This window comes from Pyrgilauda ruficollis, unplaced genomic scaffold (assembly GCF_017590135.1).
Source record: "Pyrgilauda ruficollis isolate IOZ18807 unplaced genomic scaffold, ASM1759013v1 scaffold29, whole genome shotgun sequence".
Classification (NCBI taxonomy): Eukaryota; Metazoa; Chordata; class Aves; order Passeriformes; family Passeridae; genus Pyrgilauda; species Pyrgilauda ruficollis.
Genome location: NW_024524266.1, coordinates 14127158 through 14151706, shown reverse-complemented (window position 1 = coordinate 14151706; position 24549 = coordinate 14127158). Strand labels below are relative to the sequence as shown.

The 24549-nt window shown below is 36.6% G+C and overlaps 1 protein-coding gene across 1 annotated transcript in view; it reads right to left on the bottom strand.

The window, feature by feature from the left end:
* The window catches only part of IL1RAPL1 (interleukin 1 receptor accessory protein like 1), a 578609-nt gene that overhangs the window by 289342 nt on the left and 264718 nt on the right, over nucleotides 1-24549 (bottom strand). The window contains exon 2 of the mRNA XM_041472402.1: nucleotides 16114-16393. Within this exon, the coding sequence (XP_041328336.1) occupies nucleotides 16114-16393 (280 nt within the window). The remainder of the gene's footprint in view (nucleotides 1-16113; nucleotides 16394-24549) is intronic.

Genomic DNA, 24549 nt, shown 5'->3' with positions numbered 1-24549 from the left:
TAAGAAGAGTATAGATGAAAAAGCTGCAGAAATTCTGAATGTAGTACGCAATAAGAAAATCATCCACATTTGATTGTGATTGTTATCTATATATGCGACTCCAAATTTATTCTAAATGCATAAAAATTACTTCCTTGCCAATTTTTATCTAACAATTATTGAGTGCCTTGCACTAAATATTTTATCTTTTTTTTTTTTTTTGTGACAGAAAATCAAACTCATCATACAATTCCCAGTGACTATTGGTACACTTTAAAGAAATATCATTCACTATATGATTCAGATTTTTACAAAAATATACAATTTCTGCATTATAACTTGCAAAATCTGCAAATTTGATATACTGTGCTTCAGGAAACATAACTTTGACTGTCACATGTCTTCCAAATAGAATTATTGAAGAATCTGATACTGGTTCATGAAAAATGCTCAAAACTCTATTAATCATGTAACTGTTCACTCAGAAACATTACTTCCCCCTTAGCACTCTTCACTGTTGGGAGTCTATAATAGTTATTCTGCCACTCAAATTAAATTTCTTTGGTGCATTTTCTAAACACCAAAGTGCAAAACAAGATGGTCAAGGTAAGTAGTGCATATCAATGAGATTCTCAGTGGCAGCAAAGGACTGAAACACAAGCAGATTGCTCATTTAAAGCCACCATTTAAATGAGACTTGGAGAGGAGAGACTGGCAGTAGGATTTGCTGTAGTTTCCCAGAGCTGAGGTTTTAATGCAGTATCTGCTGTTCTGTGTCATACACAAACATTACACTGCAGTCTGCTACAGAGCCTCATCCACATATTTACTCCCCCTCCCATCATTGTAGAGGGAACACATCCCACATAACACATCATACACATACTCCACAACCCACAAAAGACAGCACCCACTGTCCAGTGTAAATTACTGTATGTCAAGTCTTTTCCATGAGATACAGTAGGAACCCACTATCCAGCCCAGCTTATCTCATCTGTCAGCCAGCCATGCCTGTTCGGCCCTGATGGGACTGAGGGACTCTGATTTTCAGTGCTTGAAGCACACATTCAAAAAAATCTGGGTCATAACATATCCTCCTCATAGGCAACTGCATCTTATCTCTTTCACTGACACAATGCAACTGTCATTAAACCTGGCAAAAATGATGTCTTCAGACCATATCATGTCCACGGAAATGGCATTTACTGATTAATCTTGTTCATCATGTTATTTTGACTATAAACACATTAATCCAAACTCTTCTATTTTAGCTGATTTAATTTCATTTGGCCTTTTCTGATTTTCTACATGTGCTAAATACCCACAAGATTTGAATGTGTGGCTGTATTTTTCTCATAAAGAATAGGAAAGCAGAGCTTAAAAGTATACCACTCTAACAAATTGTACATTATTGTATACACTGTCAGTTTATTGCCCTAATTAACAACTGGGTATTTTCTCTCTGGTGAGCAATATGAGAGGTTAACAGAGTCCTTGTTTTTATTCATTCTCTACTTAATGTGGGGACCTATATGATTTCAGAATGATTCCCTAAATAAAGTTCCCACCAAAAAAAAAAAAAAAAAAAAAAAAAAAAAAAAAAAAAATCTATGATAAGGAAAACTATTTGTAGTGGGAAAACTGACCTTTTTTTAAAGCAGTAGAAAATATTCCAGGGCAGACAACCGTTCTAATATAACACCTCTTGAATAGTGAACAAGCTTGAGTTTGAGAGAGGGTTCCTGAGGCTCATAAAGACTCTGCATGCTGTTTTGGCTTCAGCACTTGAGAGCCAAATGGAAAAATTAACAATTTCAATAAGCACAAATGGAGTATTTGCTGTCAGTGTCAAGTAGATCTCACATTGTTTGAGGCCATTCTTCTTCTCACTTCAACTGACGAATGGATCAATACAACATTGCCGTTGCAGAAAAAGGAACTGACTCTTACCAGGCATAAAAGCAATGCTGCTGTGAAGGAAACCTTTTGAGGAGAGGGTATTTTGGCCTGTGTTCTGCAGCAGGGAGATTGGACACACACTCAGTGTCCCCTCCAGCATCAGCTCTTCCTGCCTGGGGGCACTTGGCCCTCTCATTCCTGACCTGGGTGACTAAGAATGGTGCATCCTAAAAAGGTGAAAGCTCTGTGTGTCCCTACTAAGTCTCACTGCCATCTTAGAGATGTCTTTAACACAGACAAGGATTCAATATAATTTTTATAGCAGTAAAGCCATGAAATTTATTAATAACTTTTCTACCTATAGTGTTACAGAGCCTGGGGTAAAATTCATAGGAGAGAAGAGTGGGAGATAATATATTAATTTTAGCAAGGTATGCACACCCCATTGAAATTAAAATCATATAACTCTGCTGCCATGTAATTTGTATATTTTAAATACCTGAACAAAAAATGTGAAGTAAAAAACCTAGATGTAAAGGAATGCAGTAATTAAAGGTTCCTTAATCCTGCCACCCCGTGTGCCTATATTACAATGTTATCTTTAAATAGCATGAGAAATTCTTTTTCCCCAGTCTTTCCTCCACTCAGCCACTTTCTTTTCAGATTTGGTACTCTGGATGTGCAAGCCCCAGTAAATGTTCTCTGATCTCATCTTTCTTCCTATCTGACTGCTCAGTATGCAGGTCCTGGTTTGACTTACTGCATATCCTGAACTGAATACAAAGGATTTCATTTCCTTATAAACTCATATATAGTTTTATCACTTCACTATCCAGGTTTTTCATTAAACTTTCACCTCTCAAACTAAAATATTTGGCTGCAATCTCACAGGAAAAATATTTTTCCTTTTTCTGCCCAACCTGAAAACTTAGGCCAAACAATTCTTAAAGAGGTAGTTTTTTTTCTCTGCAAAGTCAACTGAAATTTTTGATCCTAAGATTAACTCCTTTCAAATAAGCCTTGACTGGATGAAAATGACTATTAAATGGCATGTACTTGGAAAGACCGCATGAGCAGCTGAAAAAGCTTACTCCATGGGTAAGTAATGTAGACTCAATTCCTGAGTTCCAGCTGCTTAACTGTGTACTCAGTGAGTGCTGTGAGGACTCTCACATTCATGTTTAGACTCTAAATGGTTATGAAGGATATTTCCAGCAACTCTTGAATTTTACCTCAAATGAAAACACATTAGTGTGATAGAAGGAAAGAAAGTGTTTGTAGTTTTTAACAGCTCTGAAGCTTTTAATACAAATGAATAACTGCAAATCCAGGTCCCACTGGAGTTATCAGCCATTTTCCAGTGACTAAGCAGTCAGAATCTCAGTCAAAAACTCAGACACTTTGAGAGGGAAGAGTTTTATATTGAAAAGTACTTGTATTTTCTGCACTTTGGTAGAAGTGTAAGCCCTTTCTTGCTGGGGAAAGAACTGCTCCTAAAGTAAATGAGATTCAGATGCCTTGAAGCCAGAACAGTGGCTCAGTTAAAGCTTTTATTCTTTTCCAGCTCAGCTGAGAAAAGTGACAAATCCAATGCCTGTCAGTCCTGGAATATTGCCTATCCAGGTGTTCTGAAGCAAATTAAACAAAGATGTTGGTTTAGAAGCCTCATCTTTTGTTTTTTACACCTTGCTATTAGCATTATGCAGAATCATACTGCAGGACAGTACATCACACATATGCCTTGCCTGTATTCTGGTAGAAAGATCTGGGGATTTCTGAGGCTGAGAATCTTCTCTGTTCTGCTGCTGAAGAGATACAAGGCCTGAAGGTCTACGCACCTTATTCTTCTTTCCTCAGCATTGAGAGGAAAGGGATTCTGGAAGCATACTTTCATTAAAAGATGAGATCAAGGCTTTTATTTTTCATTTGCCACAATATAAAATGTTATGCTGAAATAAATTTAATTTTTATTAAGCCTTGCCTTTTTCTAAGGATCCACAAACAGAGAAATAGTTGAAATACATGAAAACTATAGCCAAAAGCAAGGATGTTATTAGCAAAGCTAATTTTAGTATGTAACACTGATAATGAGCACACAAATTTGAATGCATTTTGGTTAAACTTTTGCCTGTAAAGTAACATATTAATAGTCATACTTCAAACAGCACTGATGATAAAATGAACAATAGGTGAACATGAACAATGCTCTTTATTTAATAACTCACCATATCTGGAAGTTACTGACTGCTATTTGAAACACATAAGAATTACATTCATGGTATCTAGATTAAGAATAGCTCTGAACCTGAAAGTCACTAATCCTATTATATCCTGCATCTACAGATGCATACGTGGCTGGGGCCTCCAGCACAAGAGAGATGTGAGAAGTTAGAGAGGGTAGGAGAGAGTCCAGAGAAAGGCCATGAAGGTGATCTGTAGCACTAATGCTATGGAGAGGCTGAAGGAGCTTTCTTAGTTCAGCTTGAAAATGAGAAGACTCAGAGGAAACTTTCCAGTCTCCTTGAATGGAGTTTCAAAAAAGATGGGGAGTGACTTTTTCCATGGGCAGATGGTGATATGACAAGGAGGAATGGTTTTAAGCTAAAAGAGGGTAGGTCTAGTTTAGGTGTTAGAAAGAAATTCTTTATCCAGGGGGTAGTGAGGCACTGGCACAGGCTGCCCAAAGAAGCTGTGGATTCATTCTGGATTCATTCTGGATTCATTCTGAGCTGAGCCCCATTTCTGGAAATGTTCAAGACCAGGCTGGATGGGGCTCTGAGCAACCTGGTTTCATGGAAGGTGTCCCTGCCCATGGAAAAGGGCTGGAAATAGATAATCTTTAAGGTTCCTTCCAACCTCTGAGATTCTATTCTTATATACAAAGAGACATATCTTTAAATATTGCACATATATGCATATTCAAATATATATGCATGATGAGCATAGTTGAGCAACTATGCATGTGTGTGTGTGTATATGTGTGTGTTAGAGTGTGTATTTACATGCACAAACTAGCTCTTGCAATAAGTGAAAAAAGGAGCCCTTCTCACTTTCTAATCTTGATTAATTTTCTAAATGAAGATCAAATTTAGCACTCAAATGCTGTGTCATAATGCTTACTACATTAAAAGGCTGAATGAAGATTACAGAGACATCCTTGACCTTTGATAATCTTCTCAGCTTTTGCAATTAAATACGACAAAATTTATTTGGTCACTCTCAACACCTTTGAAATTAGCACCACCAGGCTATACTACTTTGACAGATGGTAACACTAAACATGCACCAAATATGCAAATGTAATTAGTTTCTCTCTATAGTGGGAATATCTGAACAATATTATTTTCAGTGTTACAAATAAGTTCTGTATGTTAAGTCTGCCTGTAAGCTTTAAAAGAAGACATTAAAATCTAAAGCAAATTTATTTTTTTCATACTACCATCAATTCAGGATATATTTACTAAAAAAGTTACTCTTTAGTTATTCTATATACACCATTGGAACAGAATAAACAATTATGAAATGGAGTCTTTGCAAGCATGGGTCATTATTTACTTCTTGCTTATGTGTGAACTCTGATTTTATGATAATAGAACACGGAAGTGACATATTTTAATCCAAATTATTTATGTGTTACAAGATGTCATTTTATTACTTCTTGCATATCAAATCTGGAGTTACTTTGAGATCTCATATGATTTCTCCAAGTACTCTACTCTCTTCACAATGAACTATTGAATCAAGTGCATCAGCAATCCTTTGAAAAACCTGCTATTTTGACATTGCCAGACTCAGCAAGTAACTTGCTTTTTTCATGCCCTACATTTTCAAGGCAATGTTTCATTACCATCAGTACCAGTATTTTTTTCCTCCTGTTCCCTCCATACTCTCTCTTACTTGTGCTTTTGACTAGGAGCCAGAATTCCTATAAAATTATTTACTGGATGGCCAAAAATAAAAATAATCTCATAGATGTATTGGAAAACTTCAATGAAATAAATTCATTAATTAATTAAATTCTATTTAATTACTGTCTACTTATTTTTTACTGCTAATCTTACCACTGTTTTCTCCTTCACTGATTTTGTTATGACTCTAACAAGTTTCCAAATGTCCACCTGATTTGCATCTGAATTTTCCTGAACACTTTTCCTCACAGGTATAAAATAAAATTAAAAAAAAAACCAACCATTTTTAAAAATTTTTTTCTCACCATGACATCCTCTTATATTTACTCAATTTTCTGTAGCATGCACAAACAACCCCTAGACAAATAATTAAGCCTCAGATTGAAGACTTGTGATGAAGATGTTTCTTCTTTCTTTCTATATCAGATAAAGATGATATCCCAGCATATTTTTTTAATATTTTTTTTTAAATAGAGGAGAAGATTGAAGAGAAGGGAAAGAGGGATGGAGGATTTCACCTTTCCACTCTTCTTTATTCTGGGAACTACACAACCTCTTCTTCATTACTGGGAATATTGGCTGCCTGTCTCTGCTTTGTGAAGGAAGAGAAGCAAGGGTCAGAACAAGGACCATGGAAGAACTTCTCCCTGCTGCTAGGACTGCTATAACTCAGTGCTGTTCTGGGGGAAATAGTCTAATTGCTGTGGGAAGTAGATGTTGATGGAATTGTTCCAAAGACATCCTGAAAACACAGCACCATCTTCCCAACTTTGTTTACTCTTACCATAGTGGGAGCAGAAAGTAGTCAGTAGGCAAATTCCCTACGGTGTCTCTGCTGTATTCGTGACCTTTCGGGGTCATAGCACACATCCCCTTTCCAGATTGAGTCCTTCTGGAAAAGTCATGAAAACATCATCTCTCTTCACCAGAGATCATCTAATATTTGATACTTCTGGGAGCCTGACTAAAGGCTCACAACTGCTGCTTTTCTTTCCATTTTCTAAAGGATGAATTGCAATATTTTTTGTCAGAAATCTTGGAAATACTAAACTAATTACTAAAAGACTTATTTGTTGTACTGATGGCTTTTAAGTCAGTCTGATAAATTTTGTAAGCATCAATCACTATTTTAGATTCGCATTTCATAAAAAATATATGATCATAAATTAATTCAATTCCATTACTTTCTTGTATTATATACTCATCCAGTAAATTTAATATTTTAAAATGCCACCTTCATGTCATAGCACTAAGTACAGACATATATCCCTTGAGTTTTATATCAGGCACTGCATTTCAGTGTATGTGATGGAAACACACAAACCAAGTTAATTTATTTTAGAATGCAGTTTGAGACATTTCAGTTCTGTCATCCACTTGCATTCATACACCTGTGTGCTACATCTAAACTCCTACCGTAGCTGTCAGTCTGCCTGATGGAGCCTAGAAAATGGTTTACAAAAGCTCATTTTATTTACCTTAGAGTGGGTGAGTAGTGGCATGTGGCTTACCCAAATGTATCCCACATTCAGCCTCCTCCAGATCTAGTGTCAATATGTCATTCCCTTGGAAGTGTCCTGGAAATGCTCCTAGAGCCTCTAAAACAGCATTAGACACCCATCCCTGTATAATGGAATCAAATCTTAGCTCTATTTTAACAACAGTTAAATTGCCTTCTGTCCTGAGAACAAGGAGAATTAAAAAAGGAAACAACTGACATGCAGCTTTTTAGAGCCTAGATGCTTAAACTGAATTTGATGTCCACAGATAGCTTATATACGAAGAGGTAAGCACTTGCAGGGCAGATTCAATATACAATATTAGATACTAAGAGCAAACTTAAATGACCAAGTAGGTGGTCCATATTACTACTAGCAATACAACTTGGTTGTTTTGAATTCTGAGAGAGGAAACAAAAAAGATCTATAAAAATTTGAAAAAATTAAAAGTCACTGTTTTGAAAATGAATGAAAATAATTTCAGTTCTTTGCCTTTTTCTTCCATTTTTTTTTTGTAGCATTGTGAAGAAAACAATAGATCCTTGACTTAAATATCTATAATATGGAAATAACTTCATTTGTATTTTCTCTTTCTCCTGCATTTGCTAAAGAGTCAGCTGTACAGCCACTTCTTCCATTCTGTTGCAAGTTTTTTGGACTTTTTCTGAGATGGATGAAGTCAGATGCAGAGTGTAAAACAGACAAAATACTGACTTCTCTTTAATAAAATGGAAACTATGATTTTTACTATGAACAATGCAGAGTAATACAACCTAACTATCTGTTAGGACTTTCTTCTCTTAAATTACATAAGTAAAATCAAACATCACAGTCATATTTTACTATTTTGTTGAAATGAGATCTGAAGTGTTACTTTTTCAGTCAGAATTATTAATTTAGTTGTGATCAGAAGAACCTAGACAATCAAAGCACAAATCCAGTTTGCTGAAAGTGCTCTTAAGGAGAAACTAACAATCTCTAATAAACAGTGGAAACAATAGTCAAACTGTTATTTGTTACACTGCTGTATTTAGACAAATAGCTCAACAACAAAAGAATTAGCAGTAAAAGAAACTGGATATAACATAGAAGGCTTTTCTTTAAATCTTTCTTCAAGCATTATTTACACCACTTCTATAAGTTCAGAGCTGCATTAAAATGCAATATTAACAGTGCCTTCTGCTCAGTCAAATACACTAATTCCTTCTTTTCCAATATCAATATTCTTCCCCTATTCTGTGAAAGTACAGGCATTTGCTATTTTGCCCTCAGTAAAAATTAGTATGAGTCTTTATAAAAGCCTTTAAGTCTTACATAAAAGAATTATCTGGACTAACCTGTTCAGTTCTAGCCCATCAAGACTCCTCACTTATTCATGACTCCACCTACTGTAAGGGTCCTATTGCTCCTTTTTCTAATCATTATCATACTTGCTTGCTTGTTTTTCATTGTTGAGTTCTCACTCAGCCAAGCAAATAGCAAACACACGCTGGAATTTAGCTTTATGCATAAGTTATACCACCCCACAATTGAGAAGATGTACCCTGCACTCACCTGCTTATCTCCTCAGCATTAGGTGTTTGTTTTGTCCTAACACATGTGGAAGGTGTTTACCATGCACAATGAAGATGCTAATGTCAGACAGCTGACCTCCCGCAGCGTCAGGACAGGGGAGTGGAGAATGAGTAGATTTCCATCTCCTGACTTTCAACAAGCATTAACTTCAAGAAAATCCCACATTTATTTCTAGGAGCAACTGCTTTTGCCATCTGTACAGAGCACTTAATGTAAGCTCCAGCTACCCAACCTGTATAAATTCCTAATGTTAGCCCGAAGGCTTTTTCAATTCACCAAGCCTCTCTAAGTCACAGTCAAAAATTACATGAATATCTGACTAGCCTACCAAGCTTGCATTTGAAAAGGAGATGGAGCAAACACAGGAAAATAAGAGTCAGATTCCCTGTGATGGTTACCATTTTCACAAAAAGAAAAGATCTTGGAAAAAGCTTACAAAACTTACAAGCTTACAAATGGCATGTAAAAATAATGAAGGCACAGTTAATTGCCTCCCATGCTCTCTATAAACCAAATGACCACAAAGGCAGGGACTAAGGAAAGTCCATCTCATGTGTTGAACAAGGCTCTCCTGAACTTGCACACCATTTCAAGAGGCTGTCAGAGTTGTTGTTTTACTAGAACCATAGGATTGCTAAGGTTGGAAAAGACCTCTAAGATGCTCGAGTCCAACTGTTAACATAGCCCTTCCACAGTCACCACCGTGCAGCTGTGTCCTGCTGTCCTATCACTTGTTACCCAGGATAATGAGTGGTGATACTGTCTTAAAGGAATTAATAGAATAACAGGCTCTTCTGAGCCTTCCTTCTTTCTGAGTGTTGCTAGCTCCCTTGGTATTCCTTTGAGAAAGCTTATTTCTCTCATCCATTGTCAGATTCCTTTGTCAGTAATACACATAAGCCTAACCAAAGATCTCATGCAGACCTAGGGAACACCATGATTACAAAGCCTAACGACAAATTGTTTTAAGACTTAATTTCCAGATACTTTCTCCCTTTTTTTTTTTTTTGGGGGGGGGGGGGGGTTGTTTTGTTGGTTTTTTTGGGGGGGGGTTGTTTTTTTTTAATTGACATTTGATATGTAGTTCCTATATGAATGCTTACTCTTTTCTTAAGATAATAATTTTTAAAATCTCTATAAAGAACTAAAAATATTTATAAGCATATATAGCCAGGATAAAAGGCCCTCGTTGGGTAAGACAGATTTCAAAAAAGGTTTGTACCCAGAAATAGCAATTCCCATTTGAAAACATGTTTTACATTATTCAAGATGATGAAGAAATGATGCTTCCACCAGGTTTATGAAAAATTTATTCTATTTCTTTTCTTTGCTCACCATTTCCTTCAGAAAAGCAAAGATTTCCTTATACATTGTGCATTCAAAATTTTTGACAATTAATTAAACAATTGTGAATACATGAAATATGTAAAATATATATTCTGCTTAAACTGAATAGGTAATTTAGCACGTTCCTACTGTGGATGGTTAGCCTCCATGGCAAAGAAAGCAAGAAAGAAAGAGAAAATGAGAAAGCAAGAGAAAAAGAGAGAGGATGGAAGGGAGGAAGAAGAGAAAAGAAAAGAAAGAAAGAAAGAAAGAAAGAAAGAAAGAAAGAAAGAAAGAAAGAAAGAAAGAAAGAAAGAGAGTTTTTACTAAAAATAATTACACGTTAGTTTAAAATTCCCTTTTATTATTTCAGATTTATTTAAATAATATCTATGTGTTGATAACAATGCACATTCATATAATTGTGATTATTTTAACTATCTGTACAGAAATTAACAGTTAAATAATTATATTAATTAAGCCATAATTGACATGATTTGACAAAATTAGATCTTTAAAATTACAGAAAACCAATACTTCATATTTGAAGATGACACATCCTATCTAAAAAGATAAATTTATGCTATCTAAACCTAAAATTAATTTTCAAATGATGAAGATAAAGAACTACTTTTTTCATAAATTCAACAATCTCACATTTCTCAGGGAAAAAAAAATAACTATTCTATATTGTGATAGTGATGCTTTTCAAAGATAATTTGGAAGTAGTTTTAACTGACTTTTTTGAAAATATTAATGTTCTGTTATTTAAAATATGTCTATTGCATTATATTTTATTTGTCAAATAAAAAAATTTATACTAACAACTATATAGCAGGGAAGTTATGTCATTCAACAATGCAATATCTGTATGTGTGGATCCATGTACATATTTATGTGTAAATATAAAACCAGAAAATACAACTGCTAAGAATTTGAATGGTGATATTTTAAACATGGCTAAACAGCAAAAATAAAAGCTGACTTTAAAAATTAGTAGGAAATACTGGTACATTTGAAGCCTCTACCTTCACACATGCAAGACTATAGGAAGGGGAATAAAGCTAAATGCAAGAATAAATAATAATCATATTTTCCTTCCTTCCTTCCTTCCTTCCTTCCTTCCTTCCTTCCTTCCTTCCTTCCTTCCTTCCTTCCTTCCATCCATCAGAAAATTCTGTACAGTTCACACTATGTCAGACTTTAGCTCTTTGTCTAAGTTCTTGTACTGTGTGTTACTAATAGAAACAGTTAAGCACACTGAAGCAGGTGTTCAGGTTTTTTTACCAACTGGGGATGAAAATAGATTTGAACAATCTCCATAGATTCTGTTATTCCCAGTTTGAACCTTGCTGTCATCTGAATTTAAATCTTCAAAGCTTAATATCACTAAATTAATTATAGGCAGTATTTTTATGGCTAATAAGTACCTAAAGATGTTAAAGATGGGGAAGGTTTTTCACCTATAACGTAATTTGCAATGCTTTATTTAAACTTCTATTGTTATCTCTGTTTATCTGCATCCTAAGCATTCTTTACAGACACTTATGTTTCTGAACAAGACTTGTTCATATGTATTGTTTTGCACTAAATGTTACAGCTTAACAAAGCAGTTAATGTTCATAAATATTAAACATGTTCATAAACATAAATCCTGGCTGGATGGCTGGATTCCAAGGGTCATGGTGAGTGGTGCTACATCCAGTTGTTGGCCATCACTAGCAGGGTTCCCATGGTTCACTACTGGGGCCAGTTTTGTTCATATTGTTATGGATGGTTTAGAAGAGGGCAATGAGTGCACCCTCAGTAATTCTGTAGATGACAGTGAGTTGGGCAGAAATGCTGGTCTGCTGAATGGTACAAAGGCTCTGCAGAGAGTTTGGGACAGACTGGATCGATGGGCTGAGGCCAACAGCATGAGGTTAAAAAAGGTGAAGTGATGGGTCCTGCACTTTGGTCACAACAGCCCCATGCAGTGGTACAGGATGGGGAAAGAGTGGCTCAAAAGCAGCCCAGCAGGAAAGAATCTTGGAGTTCTGGTCGACAGCCCAGGTGACCAAGAAGGCCGATGGCACCTGGCCTGTATCAGAAATAGAGTGGCCAGCAGAAGCGGGACAGTGATCATCCCCCTGTACTGAGCAAAGGTGAGGCCATACCTCAAATCTTATGTCCAGTTTTGAGGCCCTCACTGCAAGAAAAACATTAAACAGCTGGAGCATGTCCATGTGGAGCTGGTAAAAGGTCTAGAGAGTGAATCATATGAGGAATTGCAGAATGGTCCGGGATTGTTTAGTCAAAAGAAGAGGAGGTTCAGGAGAGATCTTATCACTCTAAAACTATCCTAAAGGAGGTTGTAGCCAGGTGGGGGCTGACATTTTTTCCAGGCAACCAGTGATAGAACAAGAGGAAATGGCCTCAAGCTGCATCAGAAGAAGCTCAGGTTCGACATCAGGAATAATTTATTCACTGAAAGAGGAGTTAAGCACTGGAATGGAGTGCCCATCCCGGTGGGTCACCATCCCAGAAACATTCAAGGAAAAACTGGATATGGTGATTAATGCAACGTTTTAGTTGATGTGGTGCTCCTTGTTGAAATGTTGGACTCTGTGATCTTGGAGATCTTTTCCAACCCAAATGATACTATGATTCTATGATTCTAAATCACATCAGCCACAATCTTCACTAAGATCTAACTATAGAATTCCAGTTCCACTGATCTATGCTGATATTATGTTGGGCAGCTATTAGAGACATTGTAATTGATGTTTTCAGGCAGGGAAGGAAAAGGATACATGAAGGAAGTGTTCTCTTTATAGAAACAATATTTCAGCTATTTTTGAAACTTTAAAGGCAGAATTTTTGACAAAAACTACTTATTCTTTACTATTATACCAGGTGTATGTAACAGATACGTAATTTCTGGGAGTTGCACTTGAATATATACATTAACTGTTAGTGCAGCTTATCCAGCTGTATTCACTGATATATGATAGATAACAAGCCACCCTGTGATGTGACATCCCTCTCTTCATCACAGGGGGGATGTCTAGGGTTGACCCCATCCTCTACCACTATCACCAATCCCCTTCCCATTCCTCAGGTGTGGCTCTGGGATGTGGTTCTGACCAGCAGCAAATGCAGCCTGCACCCCAGCGGAGCAGAGTGATCTAAAGTGGCAGTGCTGGTGTGGGAAGCAGCTGCAGGAAACAAAACTCAGCCAAGAGAAGCCTGAGCCCAGAGCAATAGAGTGGCAACACAGTGCGACATGAAAAATTTACTTCTTAGAGGTTTGTCCATCATTGTTTTCCATTGTCTTGGAATTAGGGATGGGGAAAGCCATCTATGGGAAGCTCCTACCAACTTGTCTTTGTGTGGGAGAGCACACATGGTGCTGGGAACAACTGCCACTTTATCTTTGTATGGGGAAAGCCACAGAGCACAACCTAAGGGGAGTGGCACCATCTTGTCTTTGTCCTGGTGGCCACGCAGAGCTAGGTCAAGGTGAAGAACACCCTTTGAGTGTAAACACTGTCTTAGGTTGCAAGATGTGGCTGGGGGTGTGTATTCTATTGCCATCAGTTAGAAGTGGGACAGTTTTCTTCTGTTAATTGGGCCATCTGTTAAAACCAGGTGGGGCAGTTTTCTTTATCTCTTCCACAACCAATCTTCCCTCTAGGAGATATCTTCTGTTAATGGGCCATTGAGTCTCCCTGCATGACTGATAAAATTCCATCATCCCATTGGGAGATGCTCCACCCAGTGCGAGGAGCCAAGCATTCCTACCTGGATATAATCTGGCATTTGGAATGCTACAAGAAGCCTTCTCCACTGGATTCCCAGAGGAAGACCAGGTCCATGTACACCACCACCACTGGACCTTCAGAGGAAAACTACATTCTTGTAGAGGATCACTGCTTCAACATAACCACATCTGTCACTCCAGGAGGGCTGCAGCCACCATTTCAATTAGGCTGCTACCTACATCATGACCAACAGGGCGTCAAGTCATATTCTGACTCTGTCAGTATTTTCTATTACTGTATTTTTATGTGGGTTTTTTTGTTTGGTTGGGTTTTTTTTGGTTTTTTTTTTTTTTTTTTCCCCCTGGTAAAGAACTGTTATTCCTACCTCCATATTTTTGCCCGAGAGCCCCTTAATTTCAAAATTATAGTCATTCGGAGGGAGGGAGTTTACATTTTTCATTCCAAAGGAGGCTCCTGACCTCCTTGGCAGACACCAGTCTTTTCAAACCAAGACAAGTACCTTTTTATTTGTTATTAATATTGCTGCTAATACTGTGCATTTCTTACTCCACGGCTGTTTGCTTTCAGTAAACTGTTATCTCAACCCATAGCCTCTGCCTTTGCCCCTCTCTTGCCAAAGGGGGTGTTGGGAAGAGGAGTGGTTTATTTGTAGGTCTAATTTCTGACTGGTAGCAAACCACTGCAGTAGTTTAAAGCAGATTAGAACACGGTCCTACCTAGCTCTGGATTAAATAAAAATCCATGTATTAAAAGCCATGAATACAGGTTGACATGATAAACATAAAGTATGTCTGAGTAGCTAAATTCAGCATTTATCTATACTTTCTGGAAATTGCAACATCATGTAATTAAGGTTTTCTTTATATAAACAGAGGAGATTAATTATGGTATTTTAAATAGCATTATGGAATAATTGACAAAACTGTTTTCATTTTCATGGCTACTGTTACACACTCATCAGAAAATATTAATCCAAATATAACTAAACATTCTCCTGAAGGAGCTTAATTTGTAGGTTTTTGTGGTTTTTTTTTTTAAAGAGAACCGTCATCATCAGAAAAACTATGTTGAATATGCTATTGGACAAACCATGTGATATGAAATGTCTCACAGCTTATATATAGAGTTCATAGAATAATATTTTTATAAACACATTATTTAGTAAAAATCTCCTTCAGCACACACAAGCCAGAAGGCAATCTGTGCTCCCCCTCCCTCTATCCAAGCCAAAAAACCAAAACCAGACAACCAAAATCCCCCAATTAAAAAACAAACAAAAAAAAAAAAAAAAAAAAAAAAAGTGGCCGACAGTAAACCTTTCCAGTTGCTAATAAAACAATTTCCACATTTTTCTTGTATCACTGTACTAGCTGCATTGTGCATTCCTTTTCTAACTATTCAGCTGCTCTACACTTTCCTTTTGAGTCTTTTGTGTTGTGTATTAGTAGCAAGACCACATTTATAGTTATCCAGATAGAGAGAAAAACTGTAAAGGGCTGGAAAAATATCTCTGCGTAAACCATATTAAAGATGCAAAACTAAGCTGAAACCTGTTGCAGAAAGCAGAAGCAGAATCCAGTCCAGTTTCTGTTGATAAAACTTGATGAATCAGAAGTTCAAGTTTTTGGAAGATATCTGGCACACAGCCTCTATTATCAGGTTAAGCCAGATGTAATTCTAAAGGATGTATGTAAACATGCTGAAATTTCACCTTCTGTTTTCCTTGATGCAACTACTTTACATCAAATAACAATTTTTTTTTTTTTTACAAAAGAAAAGTTGATTCAGTTAAATGACTTAATGAAATCCACATAAAATTAAATCTGAATGTAAAAAAAACAGAAATAATTTTTACTCTAGGATAGTGATTCCAAGAGTGAAACCAGAATCAGAGAAAGGAACAGATATTTATTCATCCAGTCCCAACCACCTTATAAATTTTAGATTTTGTTATAAATGACTAAATTTATACAAAAGCAAATTTAATATGTTCAAGACATTTAATAGCAATTTCTAGTCAGGCTTAAAAAACCTTCAGGGAAGGGAATGCCAGGAGCAGAAGAAAAAAGAACACAGAAAAATTTTCTTTGGCACAAAGTCTCACTATTAAGAGCCTTGTTTCATGTTTGGTCAATTAAAATGCAGTATATTAAAATATAGTACCTTATAACACATGCATAGAGCCCGCTGTCTTGTACCAGTGTTGGTCTGAACCAAATGGAGTCTTCTTCTTTGCTCATTCTGGTTCCATCAAAAGCTATAGGTTCCTCAAAATCTCCAGGTCCAGAGCTTTTGTACCACATCAAACTAAGTCCAGCACTTTGGGCTAGGGAGTAATTAGCTCTAATATATCCATAAAAGAGTGCACATTTTATACGAACAGGTTCTCCCACTAGAACTTGATATTTCTTGTAATCCACAGACCAGTCAGTGCATCCATCAGCTACAAGAGAAGAGAAAATGTATTTCAAAGAGATTGTCAAAGGCTTTGGAAAGCACTATTCACAAAGCAGTCTTTATTGTGGGAAAGTATTGTTTTTGAAAAAAAGGTCCATTGAGGCACTAGCAGTATGCTTTTTATCCCTGAAAAATTAACTGCATTTTCATGATGTTTATCTCTTGTACTCGTCTATAGTGAACAGAGCTATTAGGACATACATTGCTAAATGTTGATAATCTCTGAGCAGTAACTGAGCAATTGCTCTTTTATCTTTTGTGGAACTCCAGCGTGACCAGTTATAAAATGCTGAAGTGAAATTAGTGCAACACAGAGGGCATGTGGTTCACAGGGTGTCACCATCTAAATTGCATCAATCAGATATTTTCAGTGTTACCATGTAAGTGAAAGTCTCAGAAGATATTAGGACAAGGAGCTGTGGTCTGAACCGTATAGTAGGAAAGTTTAGCATAGATTTGAAGGAGGAGAAGAAACTGTCTTTACAATAAGACCAGATGCACAAAAAGTTACTTCCAGGAAAATTACTATCAATAATATAAATAGATTATTCAAGAACATGTTAAATAGATCTTAGTTGGAATTCCTGACTTTCCAGAACTACACTACAAATTGTGGTTATTAATGTTTTCTTTTTTTTTTTTTCCTGTAGAATAACATCAGCCCTTACCAATACTGTCCCACAATAACTGCTCATCAGAAAGCAAAACTAAATTTATTTGACATGCTGAACCCCAGGAAAATAACTAAACCCCAAGGCCAAAAAACCACCAAACTGACACCTGCTTCCCCTCTATTTTTAGTTAATACCAAAACAACAAAAGTAAAAGGCAATTTTCTACTATGCCTTCCTTAAGAAAAGTTTATATTTTTTAAAGCAATTTCAACCATGAAAATTCACCATTAGGTTCATACACTAAAAAACTGTGTCCATTCTCAGCTAGTTAACTAGGCCCCAATCCAGTCAGTAAAAAGCAATCAGTACATCCAATGACAATTTATTTCTTCTTAATGCTATGTCTCACATGAATATTTTGTCTTTGAATTTGACACTTTATTAACTTTAAAAGAGCTCAGATAGCTAGATAGCTATCTTAGAAAATCAACTTTTGAAAAACTCTCATTTCATCCTAGAATTGTACAGAGAATTCCAGCTACTGTGCAAGGTAATGCAGTATTTGCACTTTAAACTTAGACAATATTTTTATCTGTTACTTGGGAGAAAAATATACTAGGTAGTGATTTTTTGAGTCCTGTATTTGGGTAATGCCACAGTACTTATTATGTATTGCAAAATAAGAAAGAATCAGACATTTCCACACATCCCTGTGTAAGCAATACCCTAAGTTGATCCAGCATAGAAAGATGGGGCAAAAGTGAATGAATTAGAGTGAGTGAAAATTTAGAGTGAATTTGCACTGTGAACAGAATTCACACAGACAGATATTTCGTATATCTTTGGACTGTCTCCTCCTGCATTTACTTTTATGACCACGAAGGGAAAATAATATGTCCCTGTTCCAATTTTCCTACACAGTTCCTAAAAATTAGTAAGTGTTTTTACAAGGCCCCAGTAAGACTTAATTGTACTCATGCATAAATTGAAGTGAATGGAAACAAAGCTCACTATTAGCTTCCCCTTAGGACCAAAGAAGCTAACTTTCATGTATTCCAGGATTCAATTACATCTTTTATCATTTCATTTTTACCTCTCTGAAAGAGCATTCTCTCTCACCTGATTTTATTTCTCTCTGCATCTAAATCCCAATGCCAAAAATGAATTAACAGTCAGCTCTAAGCAGTGTTAATTTTATTATATAAGTTACCAGGTAATAACTTCTTCATCATACTTTATCATCAGATTGTAACCTTGCTTTTCACTGCTTAATTTAGCTAGTACATGATGGTTTACATTATTAGTTTGTAAGTTATGTCTTCTCTCTCAGGATATTCAGTTCTAATGGTTCCCAATTCCTTTAACTTGCAGAATCCATAAGAATGCATTGCTGAATAATACCAACTCAAGCTCTTTGTACTGGATGAAGGGTAGAGGCCAGTGGCTTTGCTTCAGCATGATATTTCTCATAAGGGACCTTGGGGTCCTGGTTGATGGCAAGTTGAGCCTGAGCCAGCAGTGCCCTGGTAGCCAGGAGGGACATCCCTGTCCTGGGGACATCAGGGACAGCATCGCCAGCCAGGCAAGGGAGGGGATTGTCCTGCTCTGCTCTGCCCTGGGGCTGCCTCACCTCGAGTGCTGGGGGCAGTTTTGGGTACCACAATACAGAAAAGACATTAAACTGTTAAAAAACATCCAAAGGAGGGCAGTGAGGATGGTGAGAGGACTGGAGGGGAAACTGTAAGAGGTCACTTGTCTTGCTTAGCCTGGAGAAGAGAAGACCAAGGGGAGACTTCATTGGGGTCTTCAACATCCTCATGAGGGGAAACAGAAGGGCAGGTCCCAATTTTTTCACTCTTATGACCTGTGACAGGACTTGAGGAAATGGCATGAAGCTGTGTCAGTGAAGGTTTAGGTTGGATATCGGGAAACTGCTTTTCAGCCAGTGGCTGGGCACTGGAACAGGCTTCCCAGGGAAGTGGGCACAGTACCAAGCCTGACAGAGTTCAAGTGTTTGGATAATTCCCTCAGACACATGATGTGACTCTTGGGGTGTCCTGTGCAGGGCCAGGAGTTGGACTCCATGATCTGATGCATGCCTTCTAACTCAGCATATTCTATGATTCTAAAAAAGTCTGCTAACAATCATCTGATTTATCTATGTATTCACTGAAGTATTTATTCATTTTTTTGGCACAAAACACATCAAAATGTCCCACCAGATATTTTAAGAGAATATCTACTTGTCCTGGATTCAGCTGGGAGAGATGTAATTTCTTTATAGCAGCTGTTACAAGTGCTGTGTTTTGAATTCAGAACTAATGAGCCCACACCTGGAGTGCTGTGTCCAGCTCTGGGCTCCTGAATACAAATGATATGTGCAGACTGTAGTGTCCAACAAAGGCCCACAAAGCTGATTAAGGGACTGGAGCATCCCTGCTATGAGCGCAGGCTGAGAGCTGAGACTGTTCCGCTTGGAGAAGGCCTAGGGGGGACCTTAGTAATGAATACAAATACCTGAAGGGAAGGTGCAAAGAGCCAGGCTCTTTCCACTGGTGCCCAGTAATAGGACAAGAGGCAATGGGCACATATTGAAACACAGCAGGCTCTTTCTGAACACCAGGAAACACTTTTTTTTTCTGTAAGGGTTACTGAAAATTCACACATGAGGTTGTGAACTCTCCATTCTTGGAGATATTTAGAAGCCAGAGAGACATGGTGCTGAAAAACCATTTCTAGGTGGACCGCATGACCTACAGAGGTGTCTTCCAACCTCAACCATTCTGTAATTTAGTGCTCTATTACAGTTACACTCAGTGATAACCTTAAGGAAACATATGTCCTCTTCTCAAAGTGGTCTTTGAATGAAATGAACATGAGAGTGCATCTCTTCCTGCTTTCAGAAATATTATACCACTTAAACTACCAACACTGGCATTCAAGTCACTTAGAACTGTATTAACCTTATTACAGCTGGAAGGCTTGATACCTTAAAAATCTTCCAGGAAAATCCTCACACTCAGCCAATGTGCTAATCTATGTGAAGGTGCTAATTCAGTTTTGTCAGATATAATAGAAAATCATCATTCCCATCATAAGGCACACTGTGATATTTTCTGATAGTTGATATTTCAGGACATAACTGTTGATCTCTGCATAAAATGCTCCCAATTCCACAGTAACTGAGAAACATAAACAGAAGCTTAAAACCACATAATGAAAAGGAAAACAGACTGTCATGTTCTTAAAAATAATACTGTGAACATTCAGATGATGAGAGCATGCATGCACCATAACCAGCACTTTCTATGTACACACTGCATGTGCTGTATAGAGCACGCATGCGTTTTCAGTCTAGAAAAACTTGGATGTATCAAAAACTAATTAAAAGCCCAATTTCTAGACTCCTTGAAGAACATAAAGATACATTTTAAAAGACCCAAAAATATATTTCATATTTCATATTCATATATTTGATTTTTATATTGACATTACTACCTTAATAATGTTACATATTTACATGTTAAATGTGTGCTACTGGCTTTGTAAAGAGGGACAGAAAACAAAAAAGGTTTAATATTCATTCTGATTGTTTAATAGTAAATAAATTGAATATTTCTAGTCAGTTTCATATTGTAACTGTGTCCATTTCTACCTTGACTAGATTTTTCTTGTTTGTGCAAAAGTAGGACATTGACCAAATTATCTAATGTTACTTCTCTTAATTATGGTTGCTACTGACCCAAAATCAACACATTCAATTATGGTGGTTCAAAACAACTATGGGGAAAAAAATAGACTCCATACTTTTCAATGTTTTTATTTATACCATCGCATCATCAAGTAGTCAATCATGTTTTATAAATTGAAATATACTTGAATAATTCAACAGCTTTGAAATTTCAGAAATGCCCTCAAAAGAATGGTTGTAGTCCCTAATCTCTATTTTAATGTGCTGCCTGTTATTGCTACACACAATTTGCACAATGCAGAGTCCAGGATAAATATAATCCACTCAGTTATTTCCTTGAGTGATTTCAGGGTATGAAATAAACCACACTGCATCACTCTCCTAATAATGAGATTGCTCTGCTCAATACACAAGTGTCTTGCAGGCTGTATCTGCTGGATAGGACACAACACAGAATATTCAACATTACTAAGAAGGCCTTCCCTTTAATTTTTGGTATCATATGTATCATTTTCAAGGCAAAATACAGTGCTGAAAAGGAAAAAAATATTAAGTTAATAACTCCTGGGTCTGCTGCTATAGCCTGATCTCATTCAAAAGCTTCAATTCAATATATAGGTTTCAGGATTAGAAAAGGTCTTCACTTTTTCAACATATTGGTTAAAATCTGATTTCCAGACATCTACAAAAATAGGTCTGACAGTTAAAAAAGTTCTCCTAAAACATTTGTAAAAGAAATAGCAAATTATCCTAATTGTTTTTCACGTAATGGTATTTAATAAAATAAAAATTAACAACAGATTTACTTCCTGCTCACCTGTGTTTGTAATTCTGTTCTGAATTTTATTTACAGAGGATTATGCAATGCCACCGTGTCTTCTATTTATTTGTCAGCTACTTTGGGGTTTGTTTAATACGGCATTTGCAAACCTGATAAAGTGATATCATAAATCACAAAAAAATTCTGAAAAGTGGGCATGTAAAGGAGAAAGCACCAGGTCTTGTTCCTAAAGCTGGAAAATTGTCAAGGAGAGCACTAAGGGAAGCAGAAATAAGATGGCAGTGTGTAGGGAGAGTAAATATGATGGGTAGAGAAATCAAACAAAGGATGCTGTAAGATTTCTGTGGAGGCTGGCAAGGTCAAGAAAATAGGCTTTCCTTAATTGGCTCCTCATAAAACAGCATTTCAAAAGTTCATTGAGTGAGGCACAAGAGTCAGGATTACTTTCTTTAAAACAATTTCCACAACAATATTCTGCCATCAAAATCACAGTCTGTTCTGGATTACTTTACTCTTTACCATCCTTGTTTCTTTCTGCTTTTTGCTTAGACTAGTTAGCATTAAAATTAAAAATAAAAATTAAGATTTTATAAGTTTATAGAACACTCATTACAGTGCCTGAGCCAATTAACTCTATCCAATATAACACATGGTATTCTAGTGTGGGTTCTCATTATGAAGACATGCAAAGATTGTCTATTTTTGGTTTGCGTATGCTTTTTTTTGATACAAAAATAAGCTCTGACAGGAATGAAGAAGCAGAGCTTAGAAACAACACATTATGGAGATGAGAGAGAACATGGTCAGTTCTATTCTTAGACTGCTTAGATTTTGTTTTTTCAAAGTACTACCAGTATGAAATTGGAAAAAAGAAAAAAAAATAATATTAGTATTAATGTTATCAAATTACCACATCAGGTATTTTATACACAATTAAATTTCTTTTTGCACTGACTGCTATTACAGCTTTGCATAGTGCTATACTGCACTTCTGTTGGATACAGCATTTTCATTTTGAAAAGGCATTTTTCATTCTCTTGAAAACTCATGCAAAATTATGGTTTAGGCTAAAAACACATTTTTTTCTCAGTCTAAAACTGTGTAGTGGCTGTCAGAAGAGGGTGCCAGTAATGGAAAAAGATTTTGAATGACATTTCAGGGAAACAGAAAAAATATTTTGTATATCATCATCTATGAAAGAAGTTAGTTCCTAAAAATTGTACTTTTCCCAACCCCAGATAAGTTGTGAAAGGGGTAGATGTAGTAGTGGAGGAATTTTGGCAAATATATTAGCCAGTAAAAAGAAGAATAATGAAAAAAGAAATCTATATCTTGCCATAAATTAATTAAAAATACCGTCTCTCAGCTTCAGAATACTGCACTAACAAGAAACAGGGTATATATGGCTAGGTATTGGGCTACTTAGAGGCATAATAAGAATAAAAATAGCTTTATGTCAGTCTGGTGGGAAGTTTTTCATGTCATTCTCTCTTTTACCTAATCCAAGCCAAATTAAATAGAATTTTTGTCTGAATTATTACTATTCCTTTAATTACCACAAGTATTTTGTAGAAAATGTTAAACTACAAAAGGTATTTGAAGGAAAAAAAAAAAAAGTTGTTCAAGACAGACCAATTCAGGAGTAAGTACCTACTAAGGTTCCTAAGTGCCTACTCTAAACAAAGAGTTTTTCCCAGTTGCTTATTCAGTCCCTTTTGCATCTTTCAAACCCTGCTATTCTGTTTTATCATGTCATATAAATTGGGAAGCTCTGTAAACACACACTTTAAAGGTATCCTGGCTGGACTGACTGATCAGGTTCTGCTGGATTGACCCCAGGCCAGGAGCAAGCACCCACACAGCTTCTCAATCACTAAGCCACACATGCAACAGAACAGGGGAAAGAATAGGAAAAGCAAAAGAAAATTCATTGGTCAAGATAAAAGTAGTTTAATAAGTGAAGAGAAAAAACCCAAAAGGGATGCATAACCACTCCCTCATTATCTCCCACAAGCAGACAAATGTTCAGTGTCTGAACAATGGCTACCTCAAAAGCCAAAACCTCACAAATTTATTTCTGATCATGATGCTATTTGGCGTGGAATATCCCTTTGGCCAATTTGGGTGAGTTGTCCCAGCAATGTCCCCTCTCAATCCCTTGTACCCCAGCCTTGGGGAGTAGAATTGGAAAAGGAGAATTCTTGTGGTGCAAGCACTGCTCAGAAATAGTCAAAACACTGTTGTGTTCCCAACACTTTTTTAGTCACAAATCCAAAACACAGTGTCATAAAGGCTGCAGTGAATAAACAAAAGTCCATCTTGGCCAGACCTGGTACACAGATCCCTAATCTTCTGTGTGCTTCTGTCTGCTACCTTCTTTCAATTATTCATTTCCAGCTCAGGGACTGTCTGTACATTCACAGTTACAGCATAGAGATGGAGGCATAATTTAATCAACAGCCACAAAACACAAGGGTTTGTTTACTAGATTAATTTCCAAAGCCTGATATTAAAATGCATTCATTTCTGTGCCTATCTGAAATGAAATGGTTCTTCTTTGTTATATTTACTATAAAACTTTGAGGGTGGTTCTACATCCTCTGTTTCTTGCACAGAATCACAGAATAGTCTGAGATGGAAGCGACCCACAAGCATCATTGTGTTCAGCTCTTAAGTAAATGGCCCATATTGGGATCAAACTCACAATTTTGGTGTCAGCAGTAAATCCTTATGTGGCTGTACCAGATTATCTGCAGTCCTTCTTGAACCTAAAGGGCTCAAGCTCCTTTCCTCCCTGCTCCCCAAACATACTGTGATTTATTTTGAAAGACAACTTCCACCCAGTCTCACTGTCACGCAATTTCTATATAATGTATAACTTTTTAATGTAATCTTATACATATACATATATATATATATATTGCATATATATGTTTAGATATGGAATGTCAACACGAGTATGTGAGGAAGTCAAGTCTGGTACATGCTGGTCTTAAAACTCCCTCTGGAATGACTAAACAAAGTCACTGAAGCAAAATAGGAACTCAGCCTGAAGA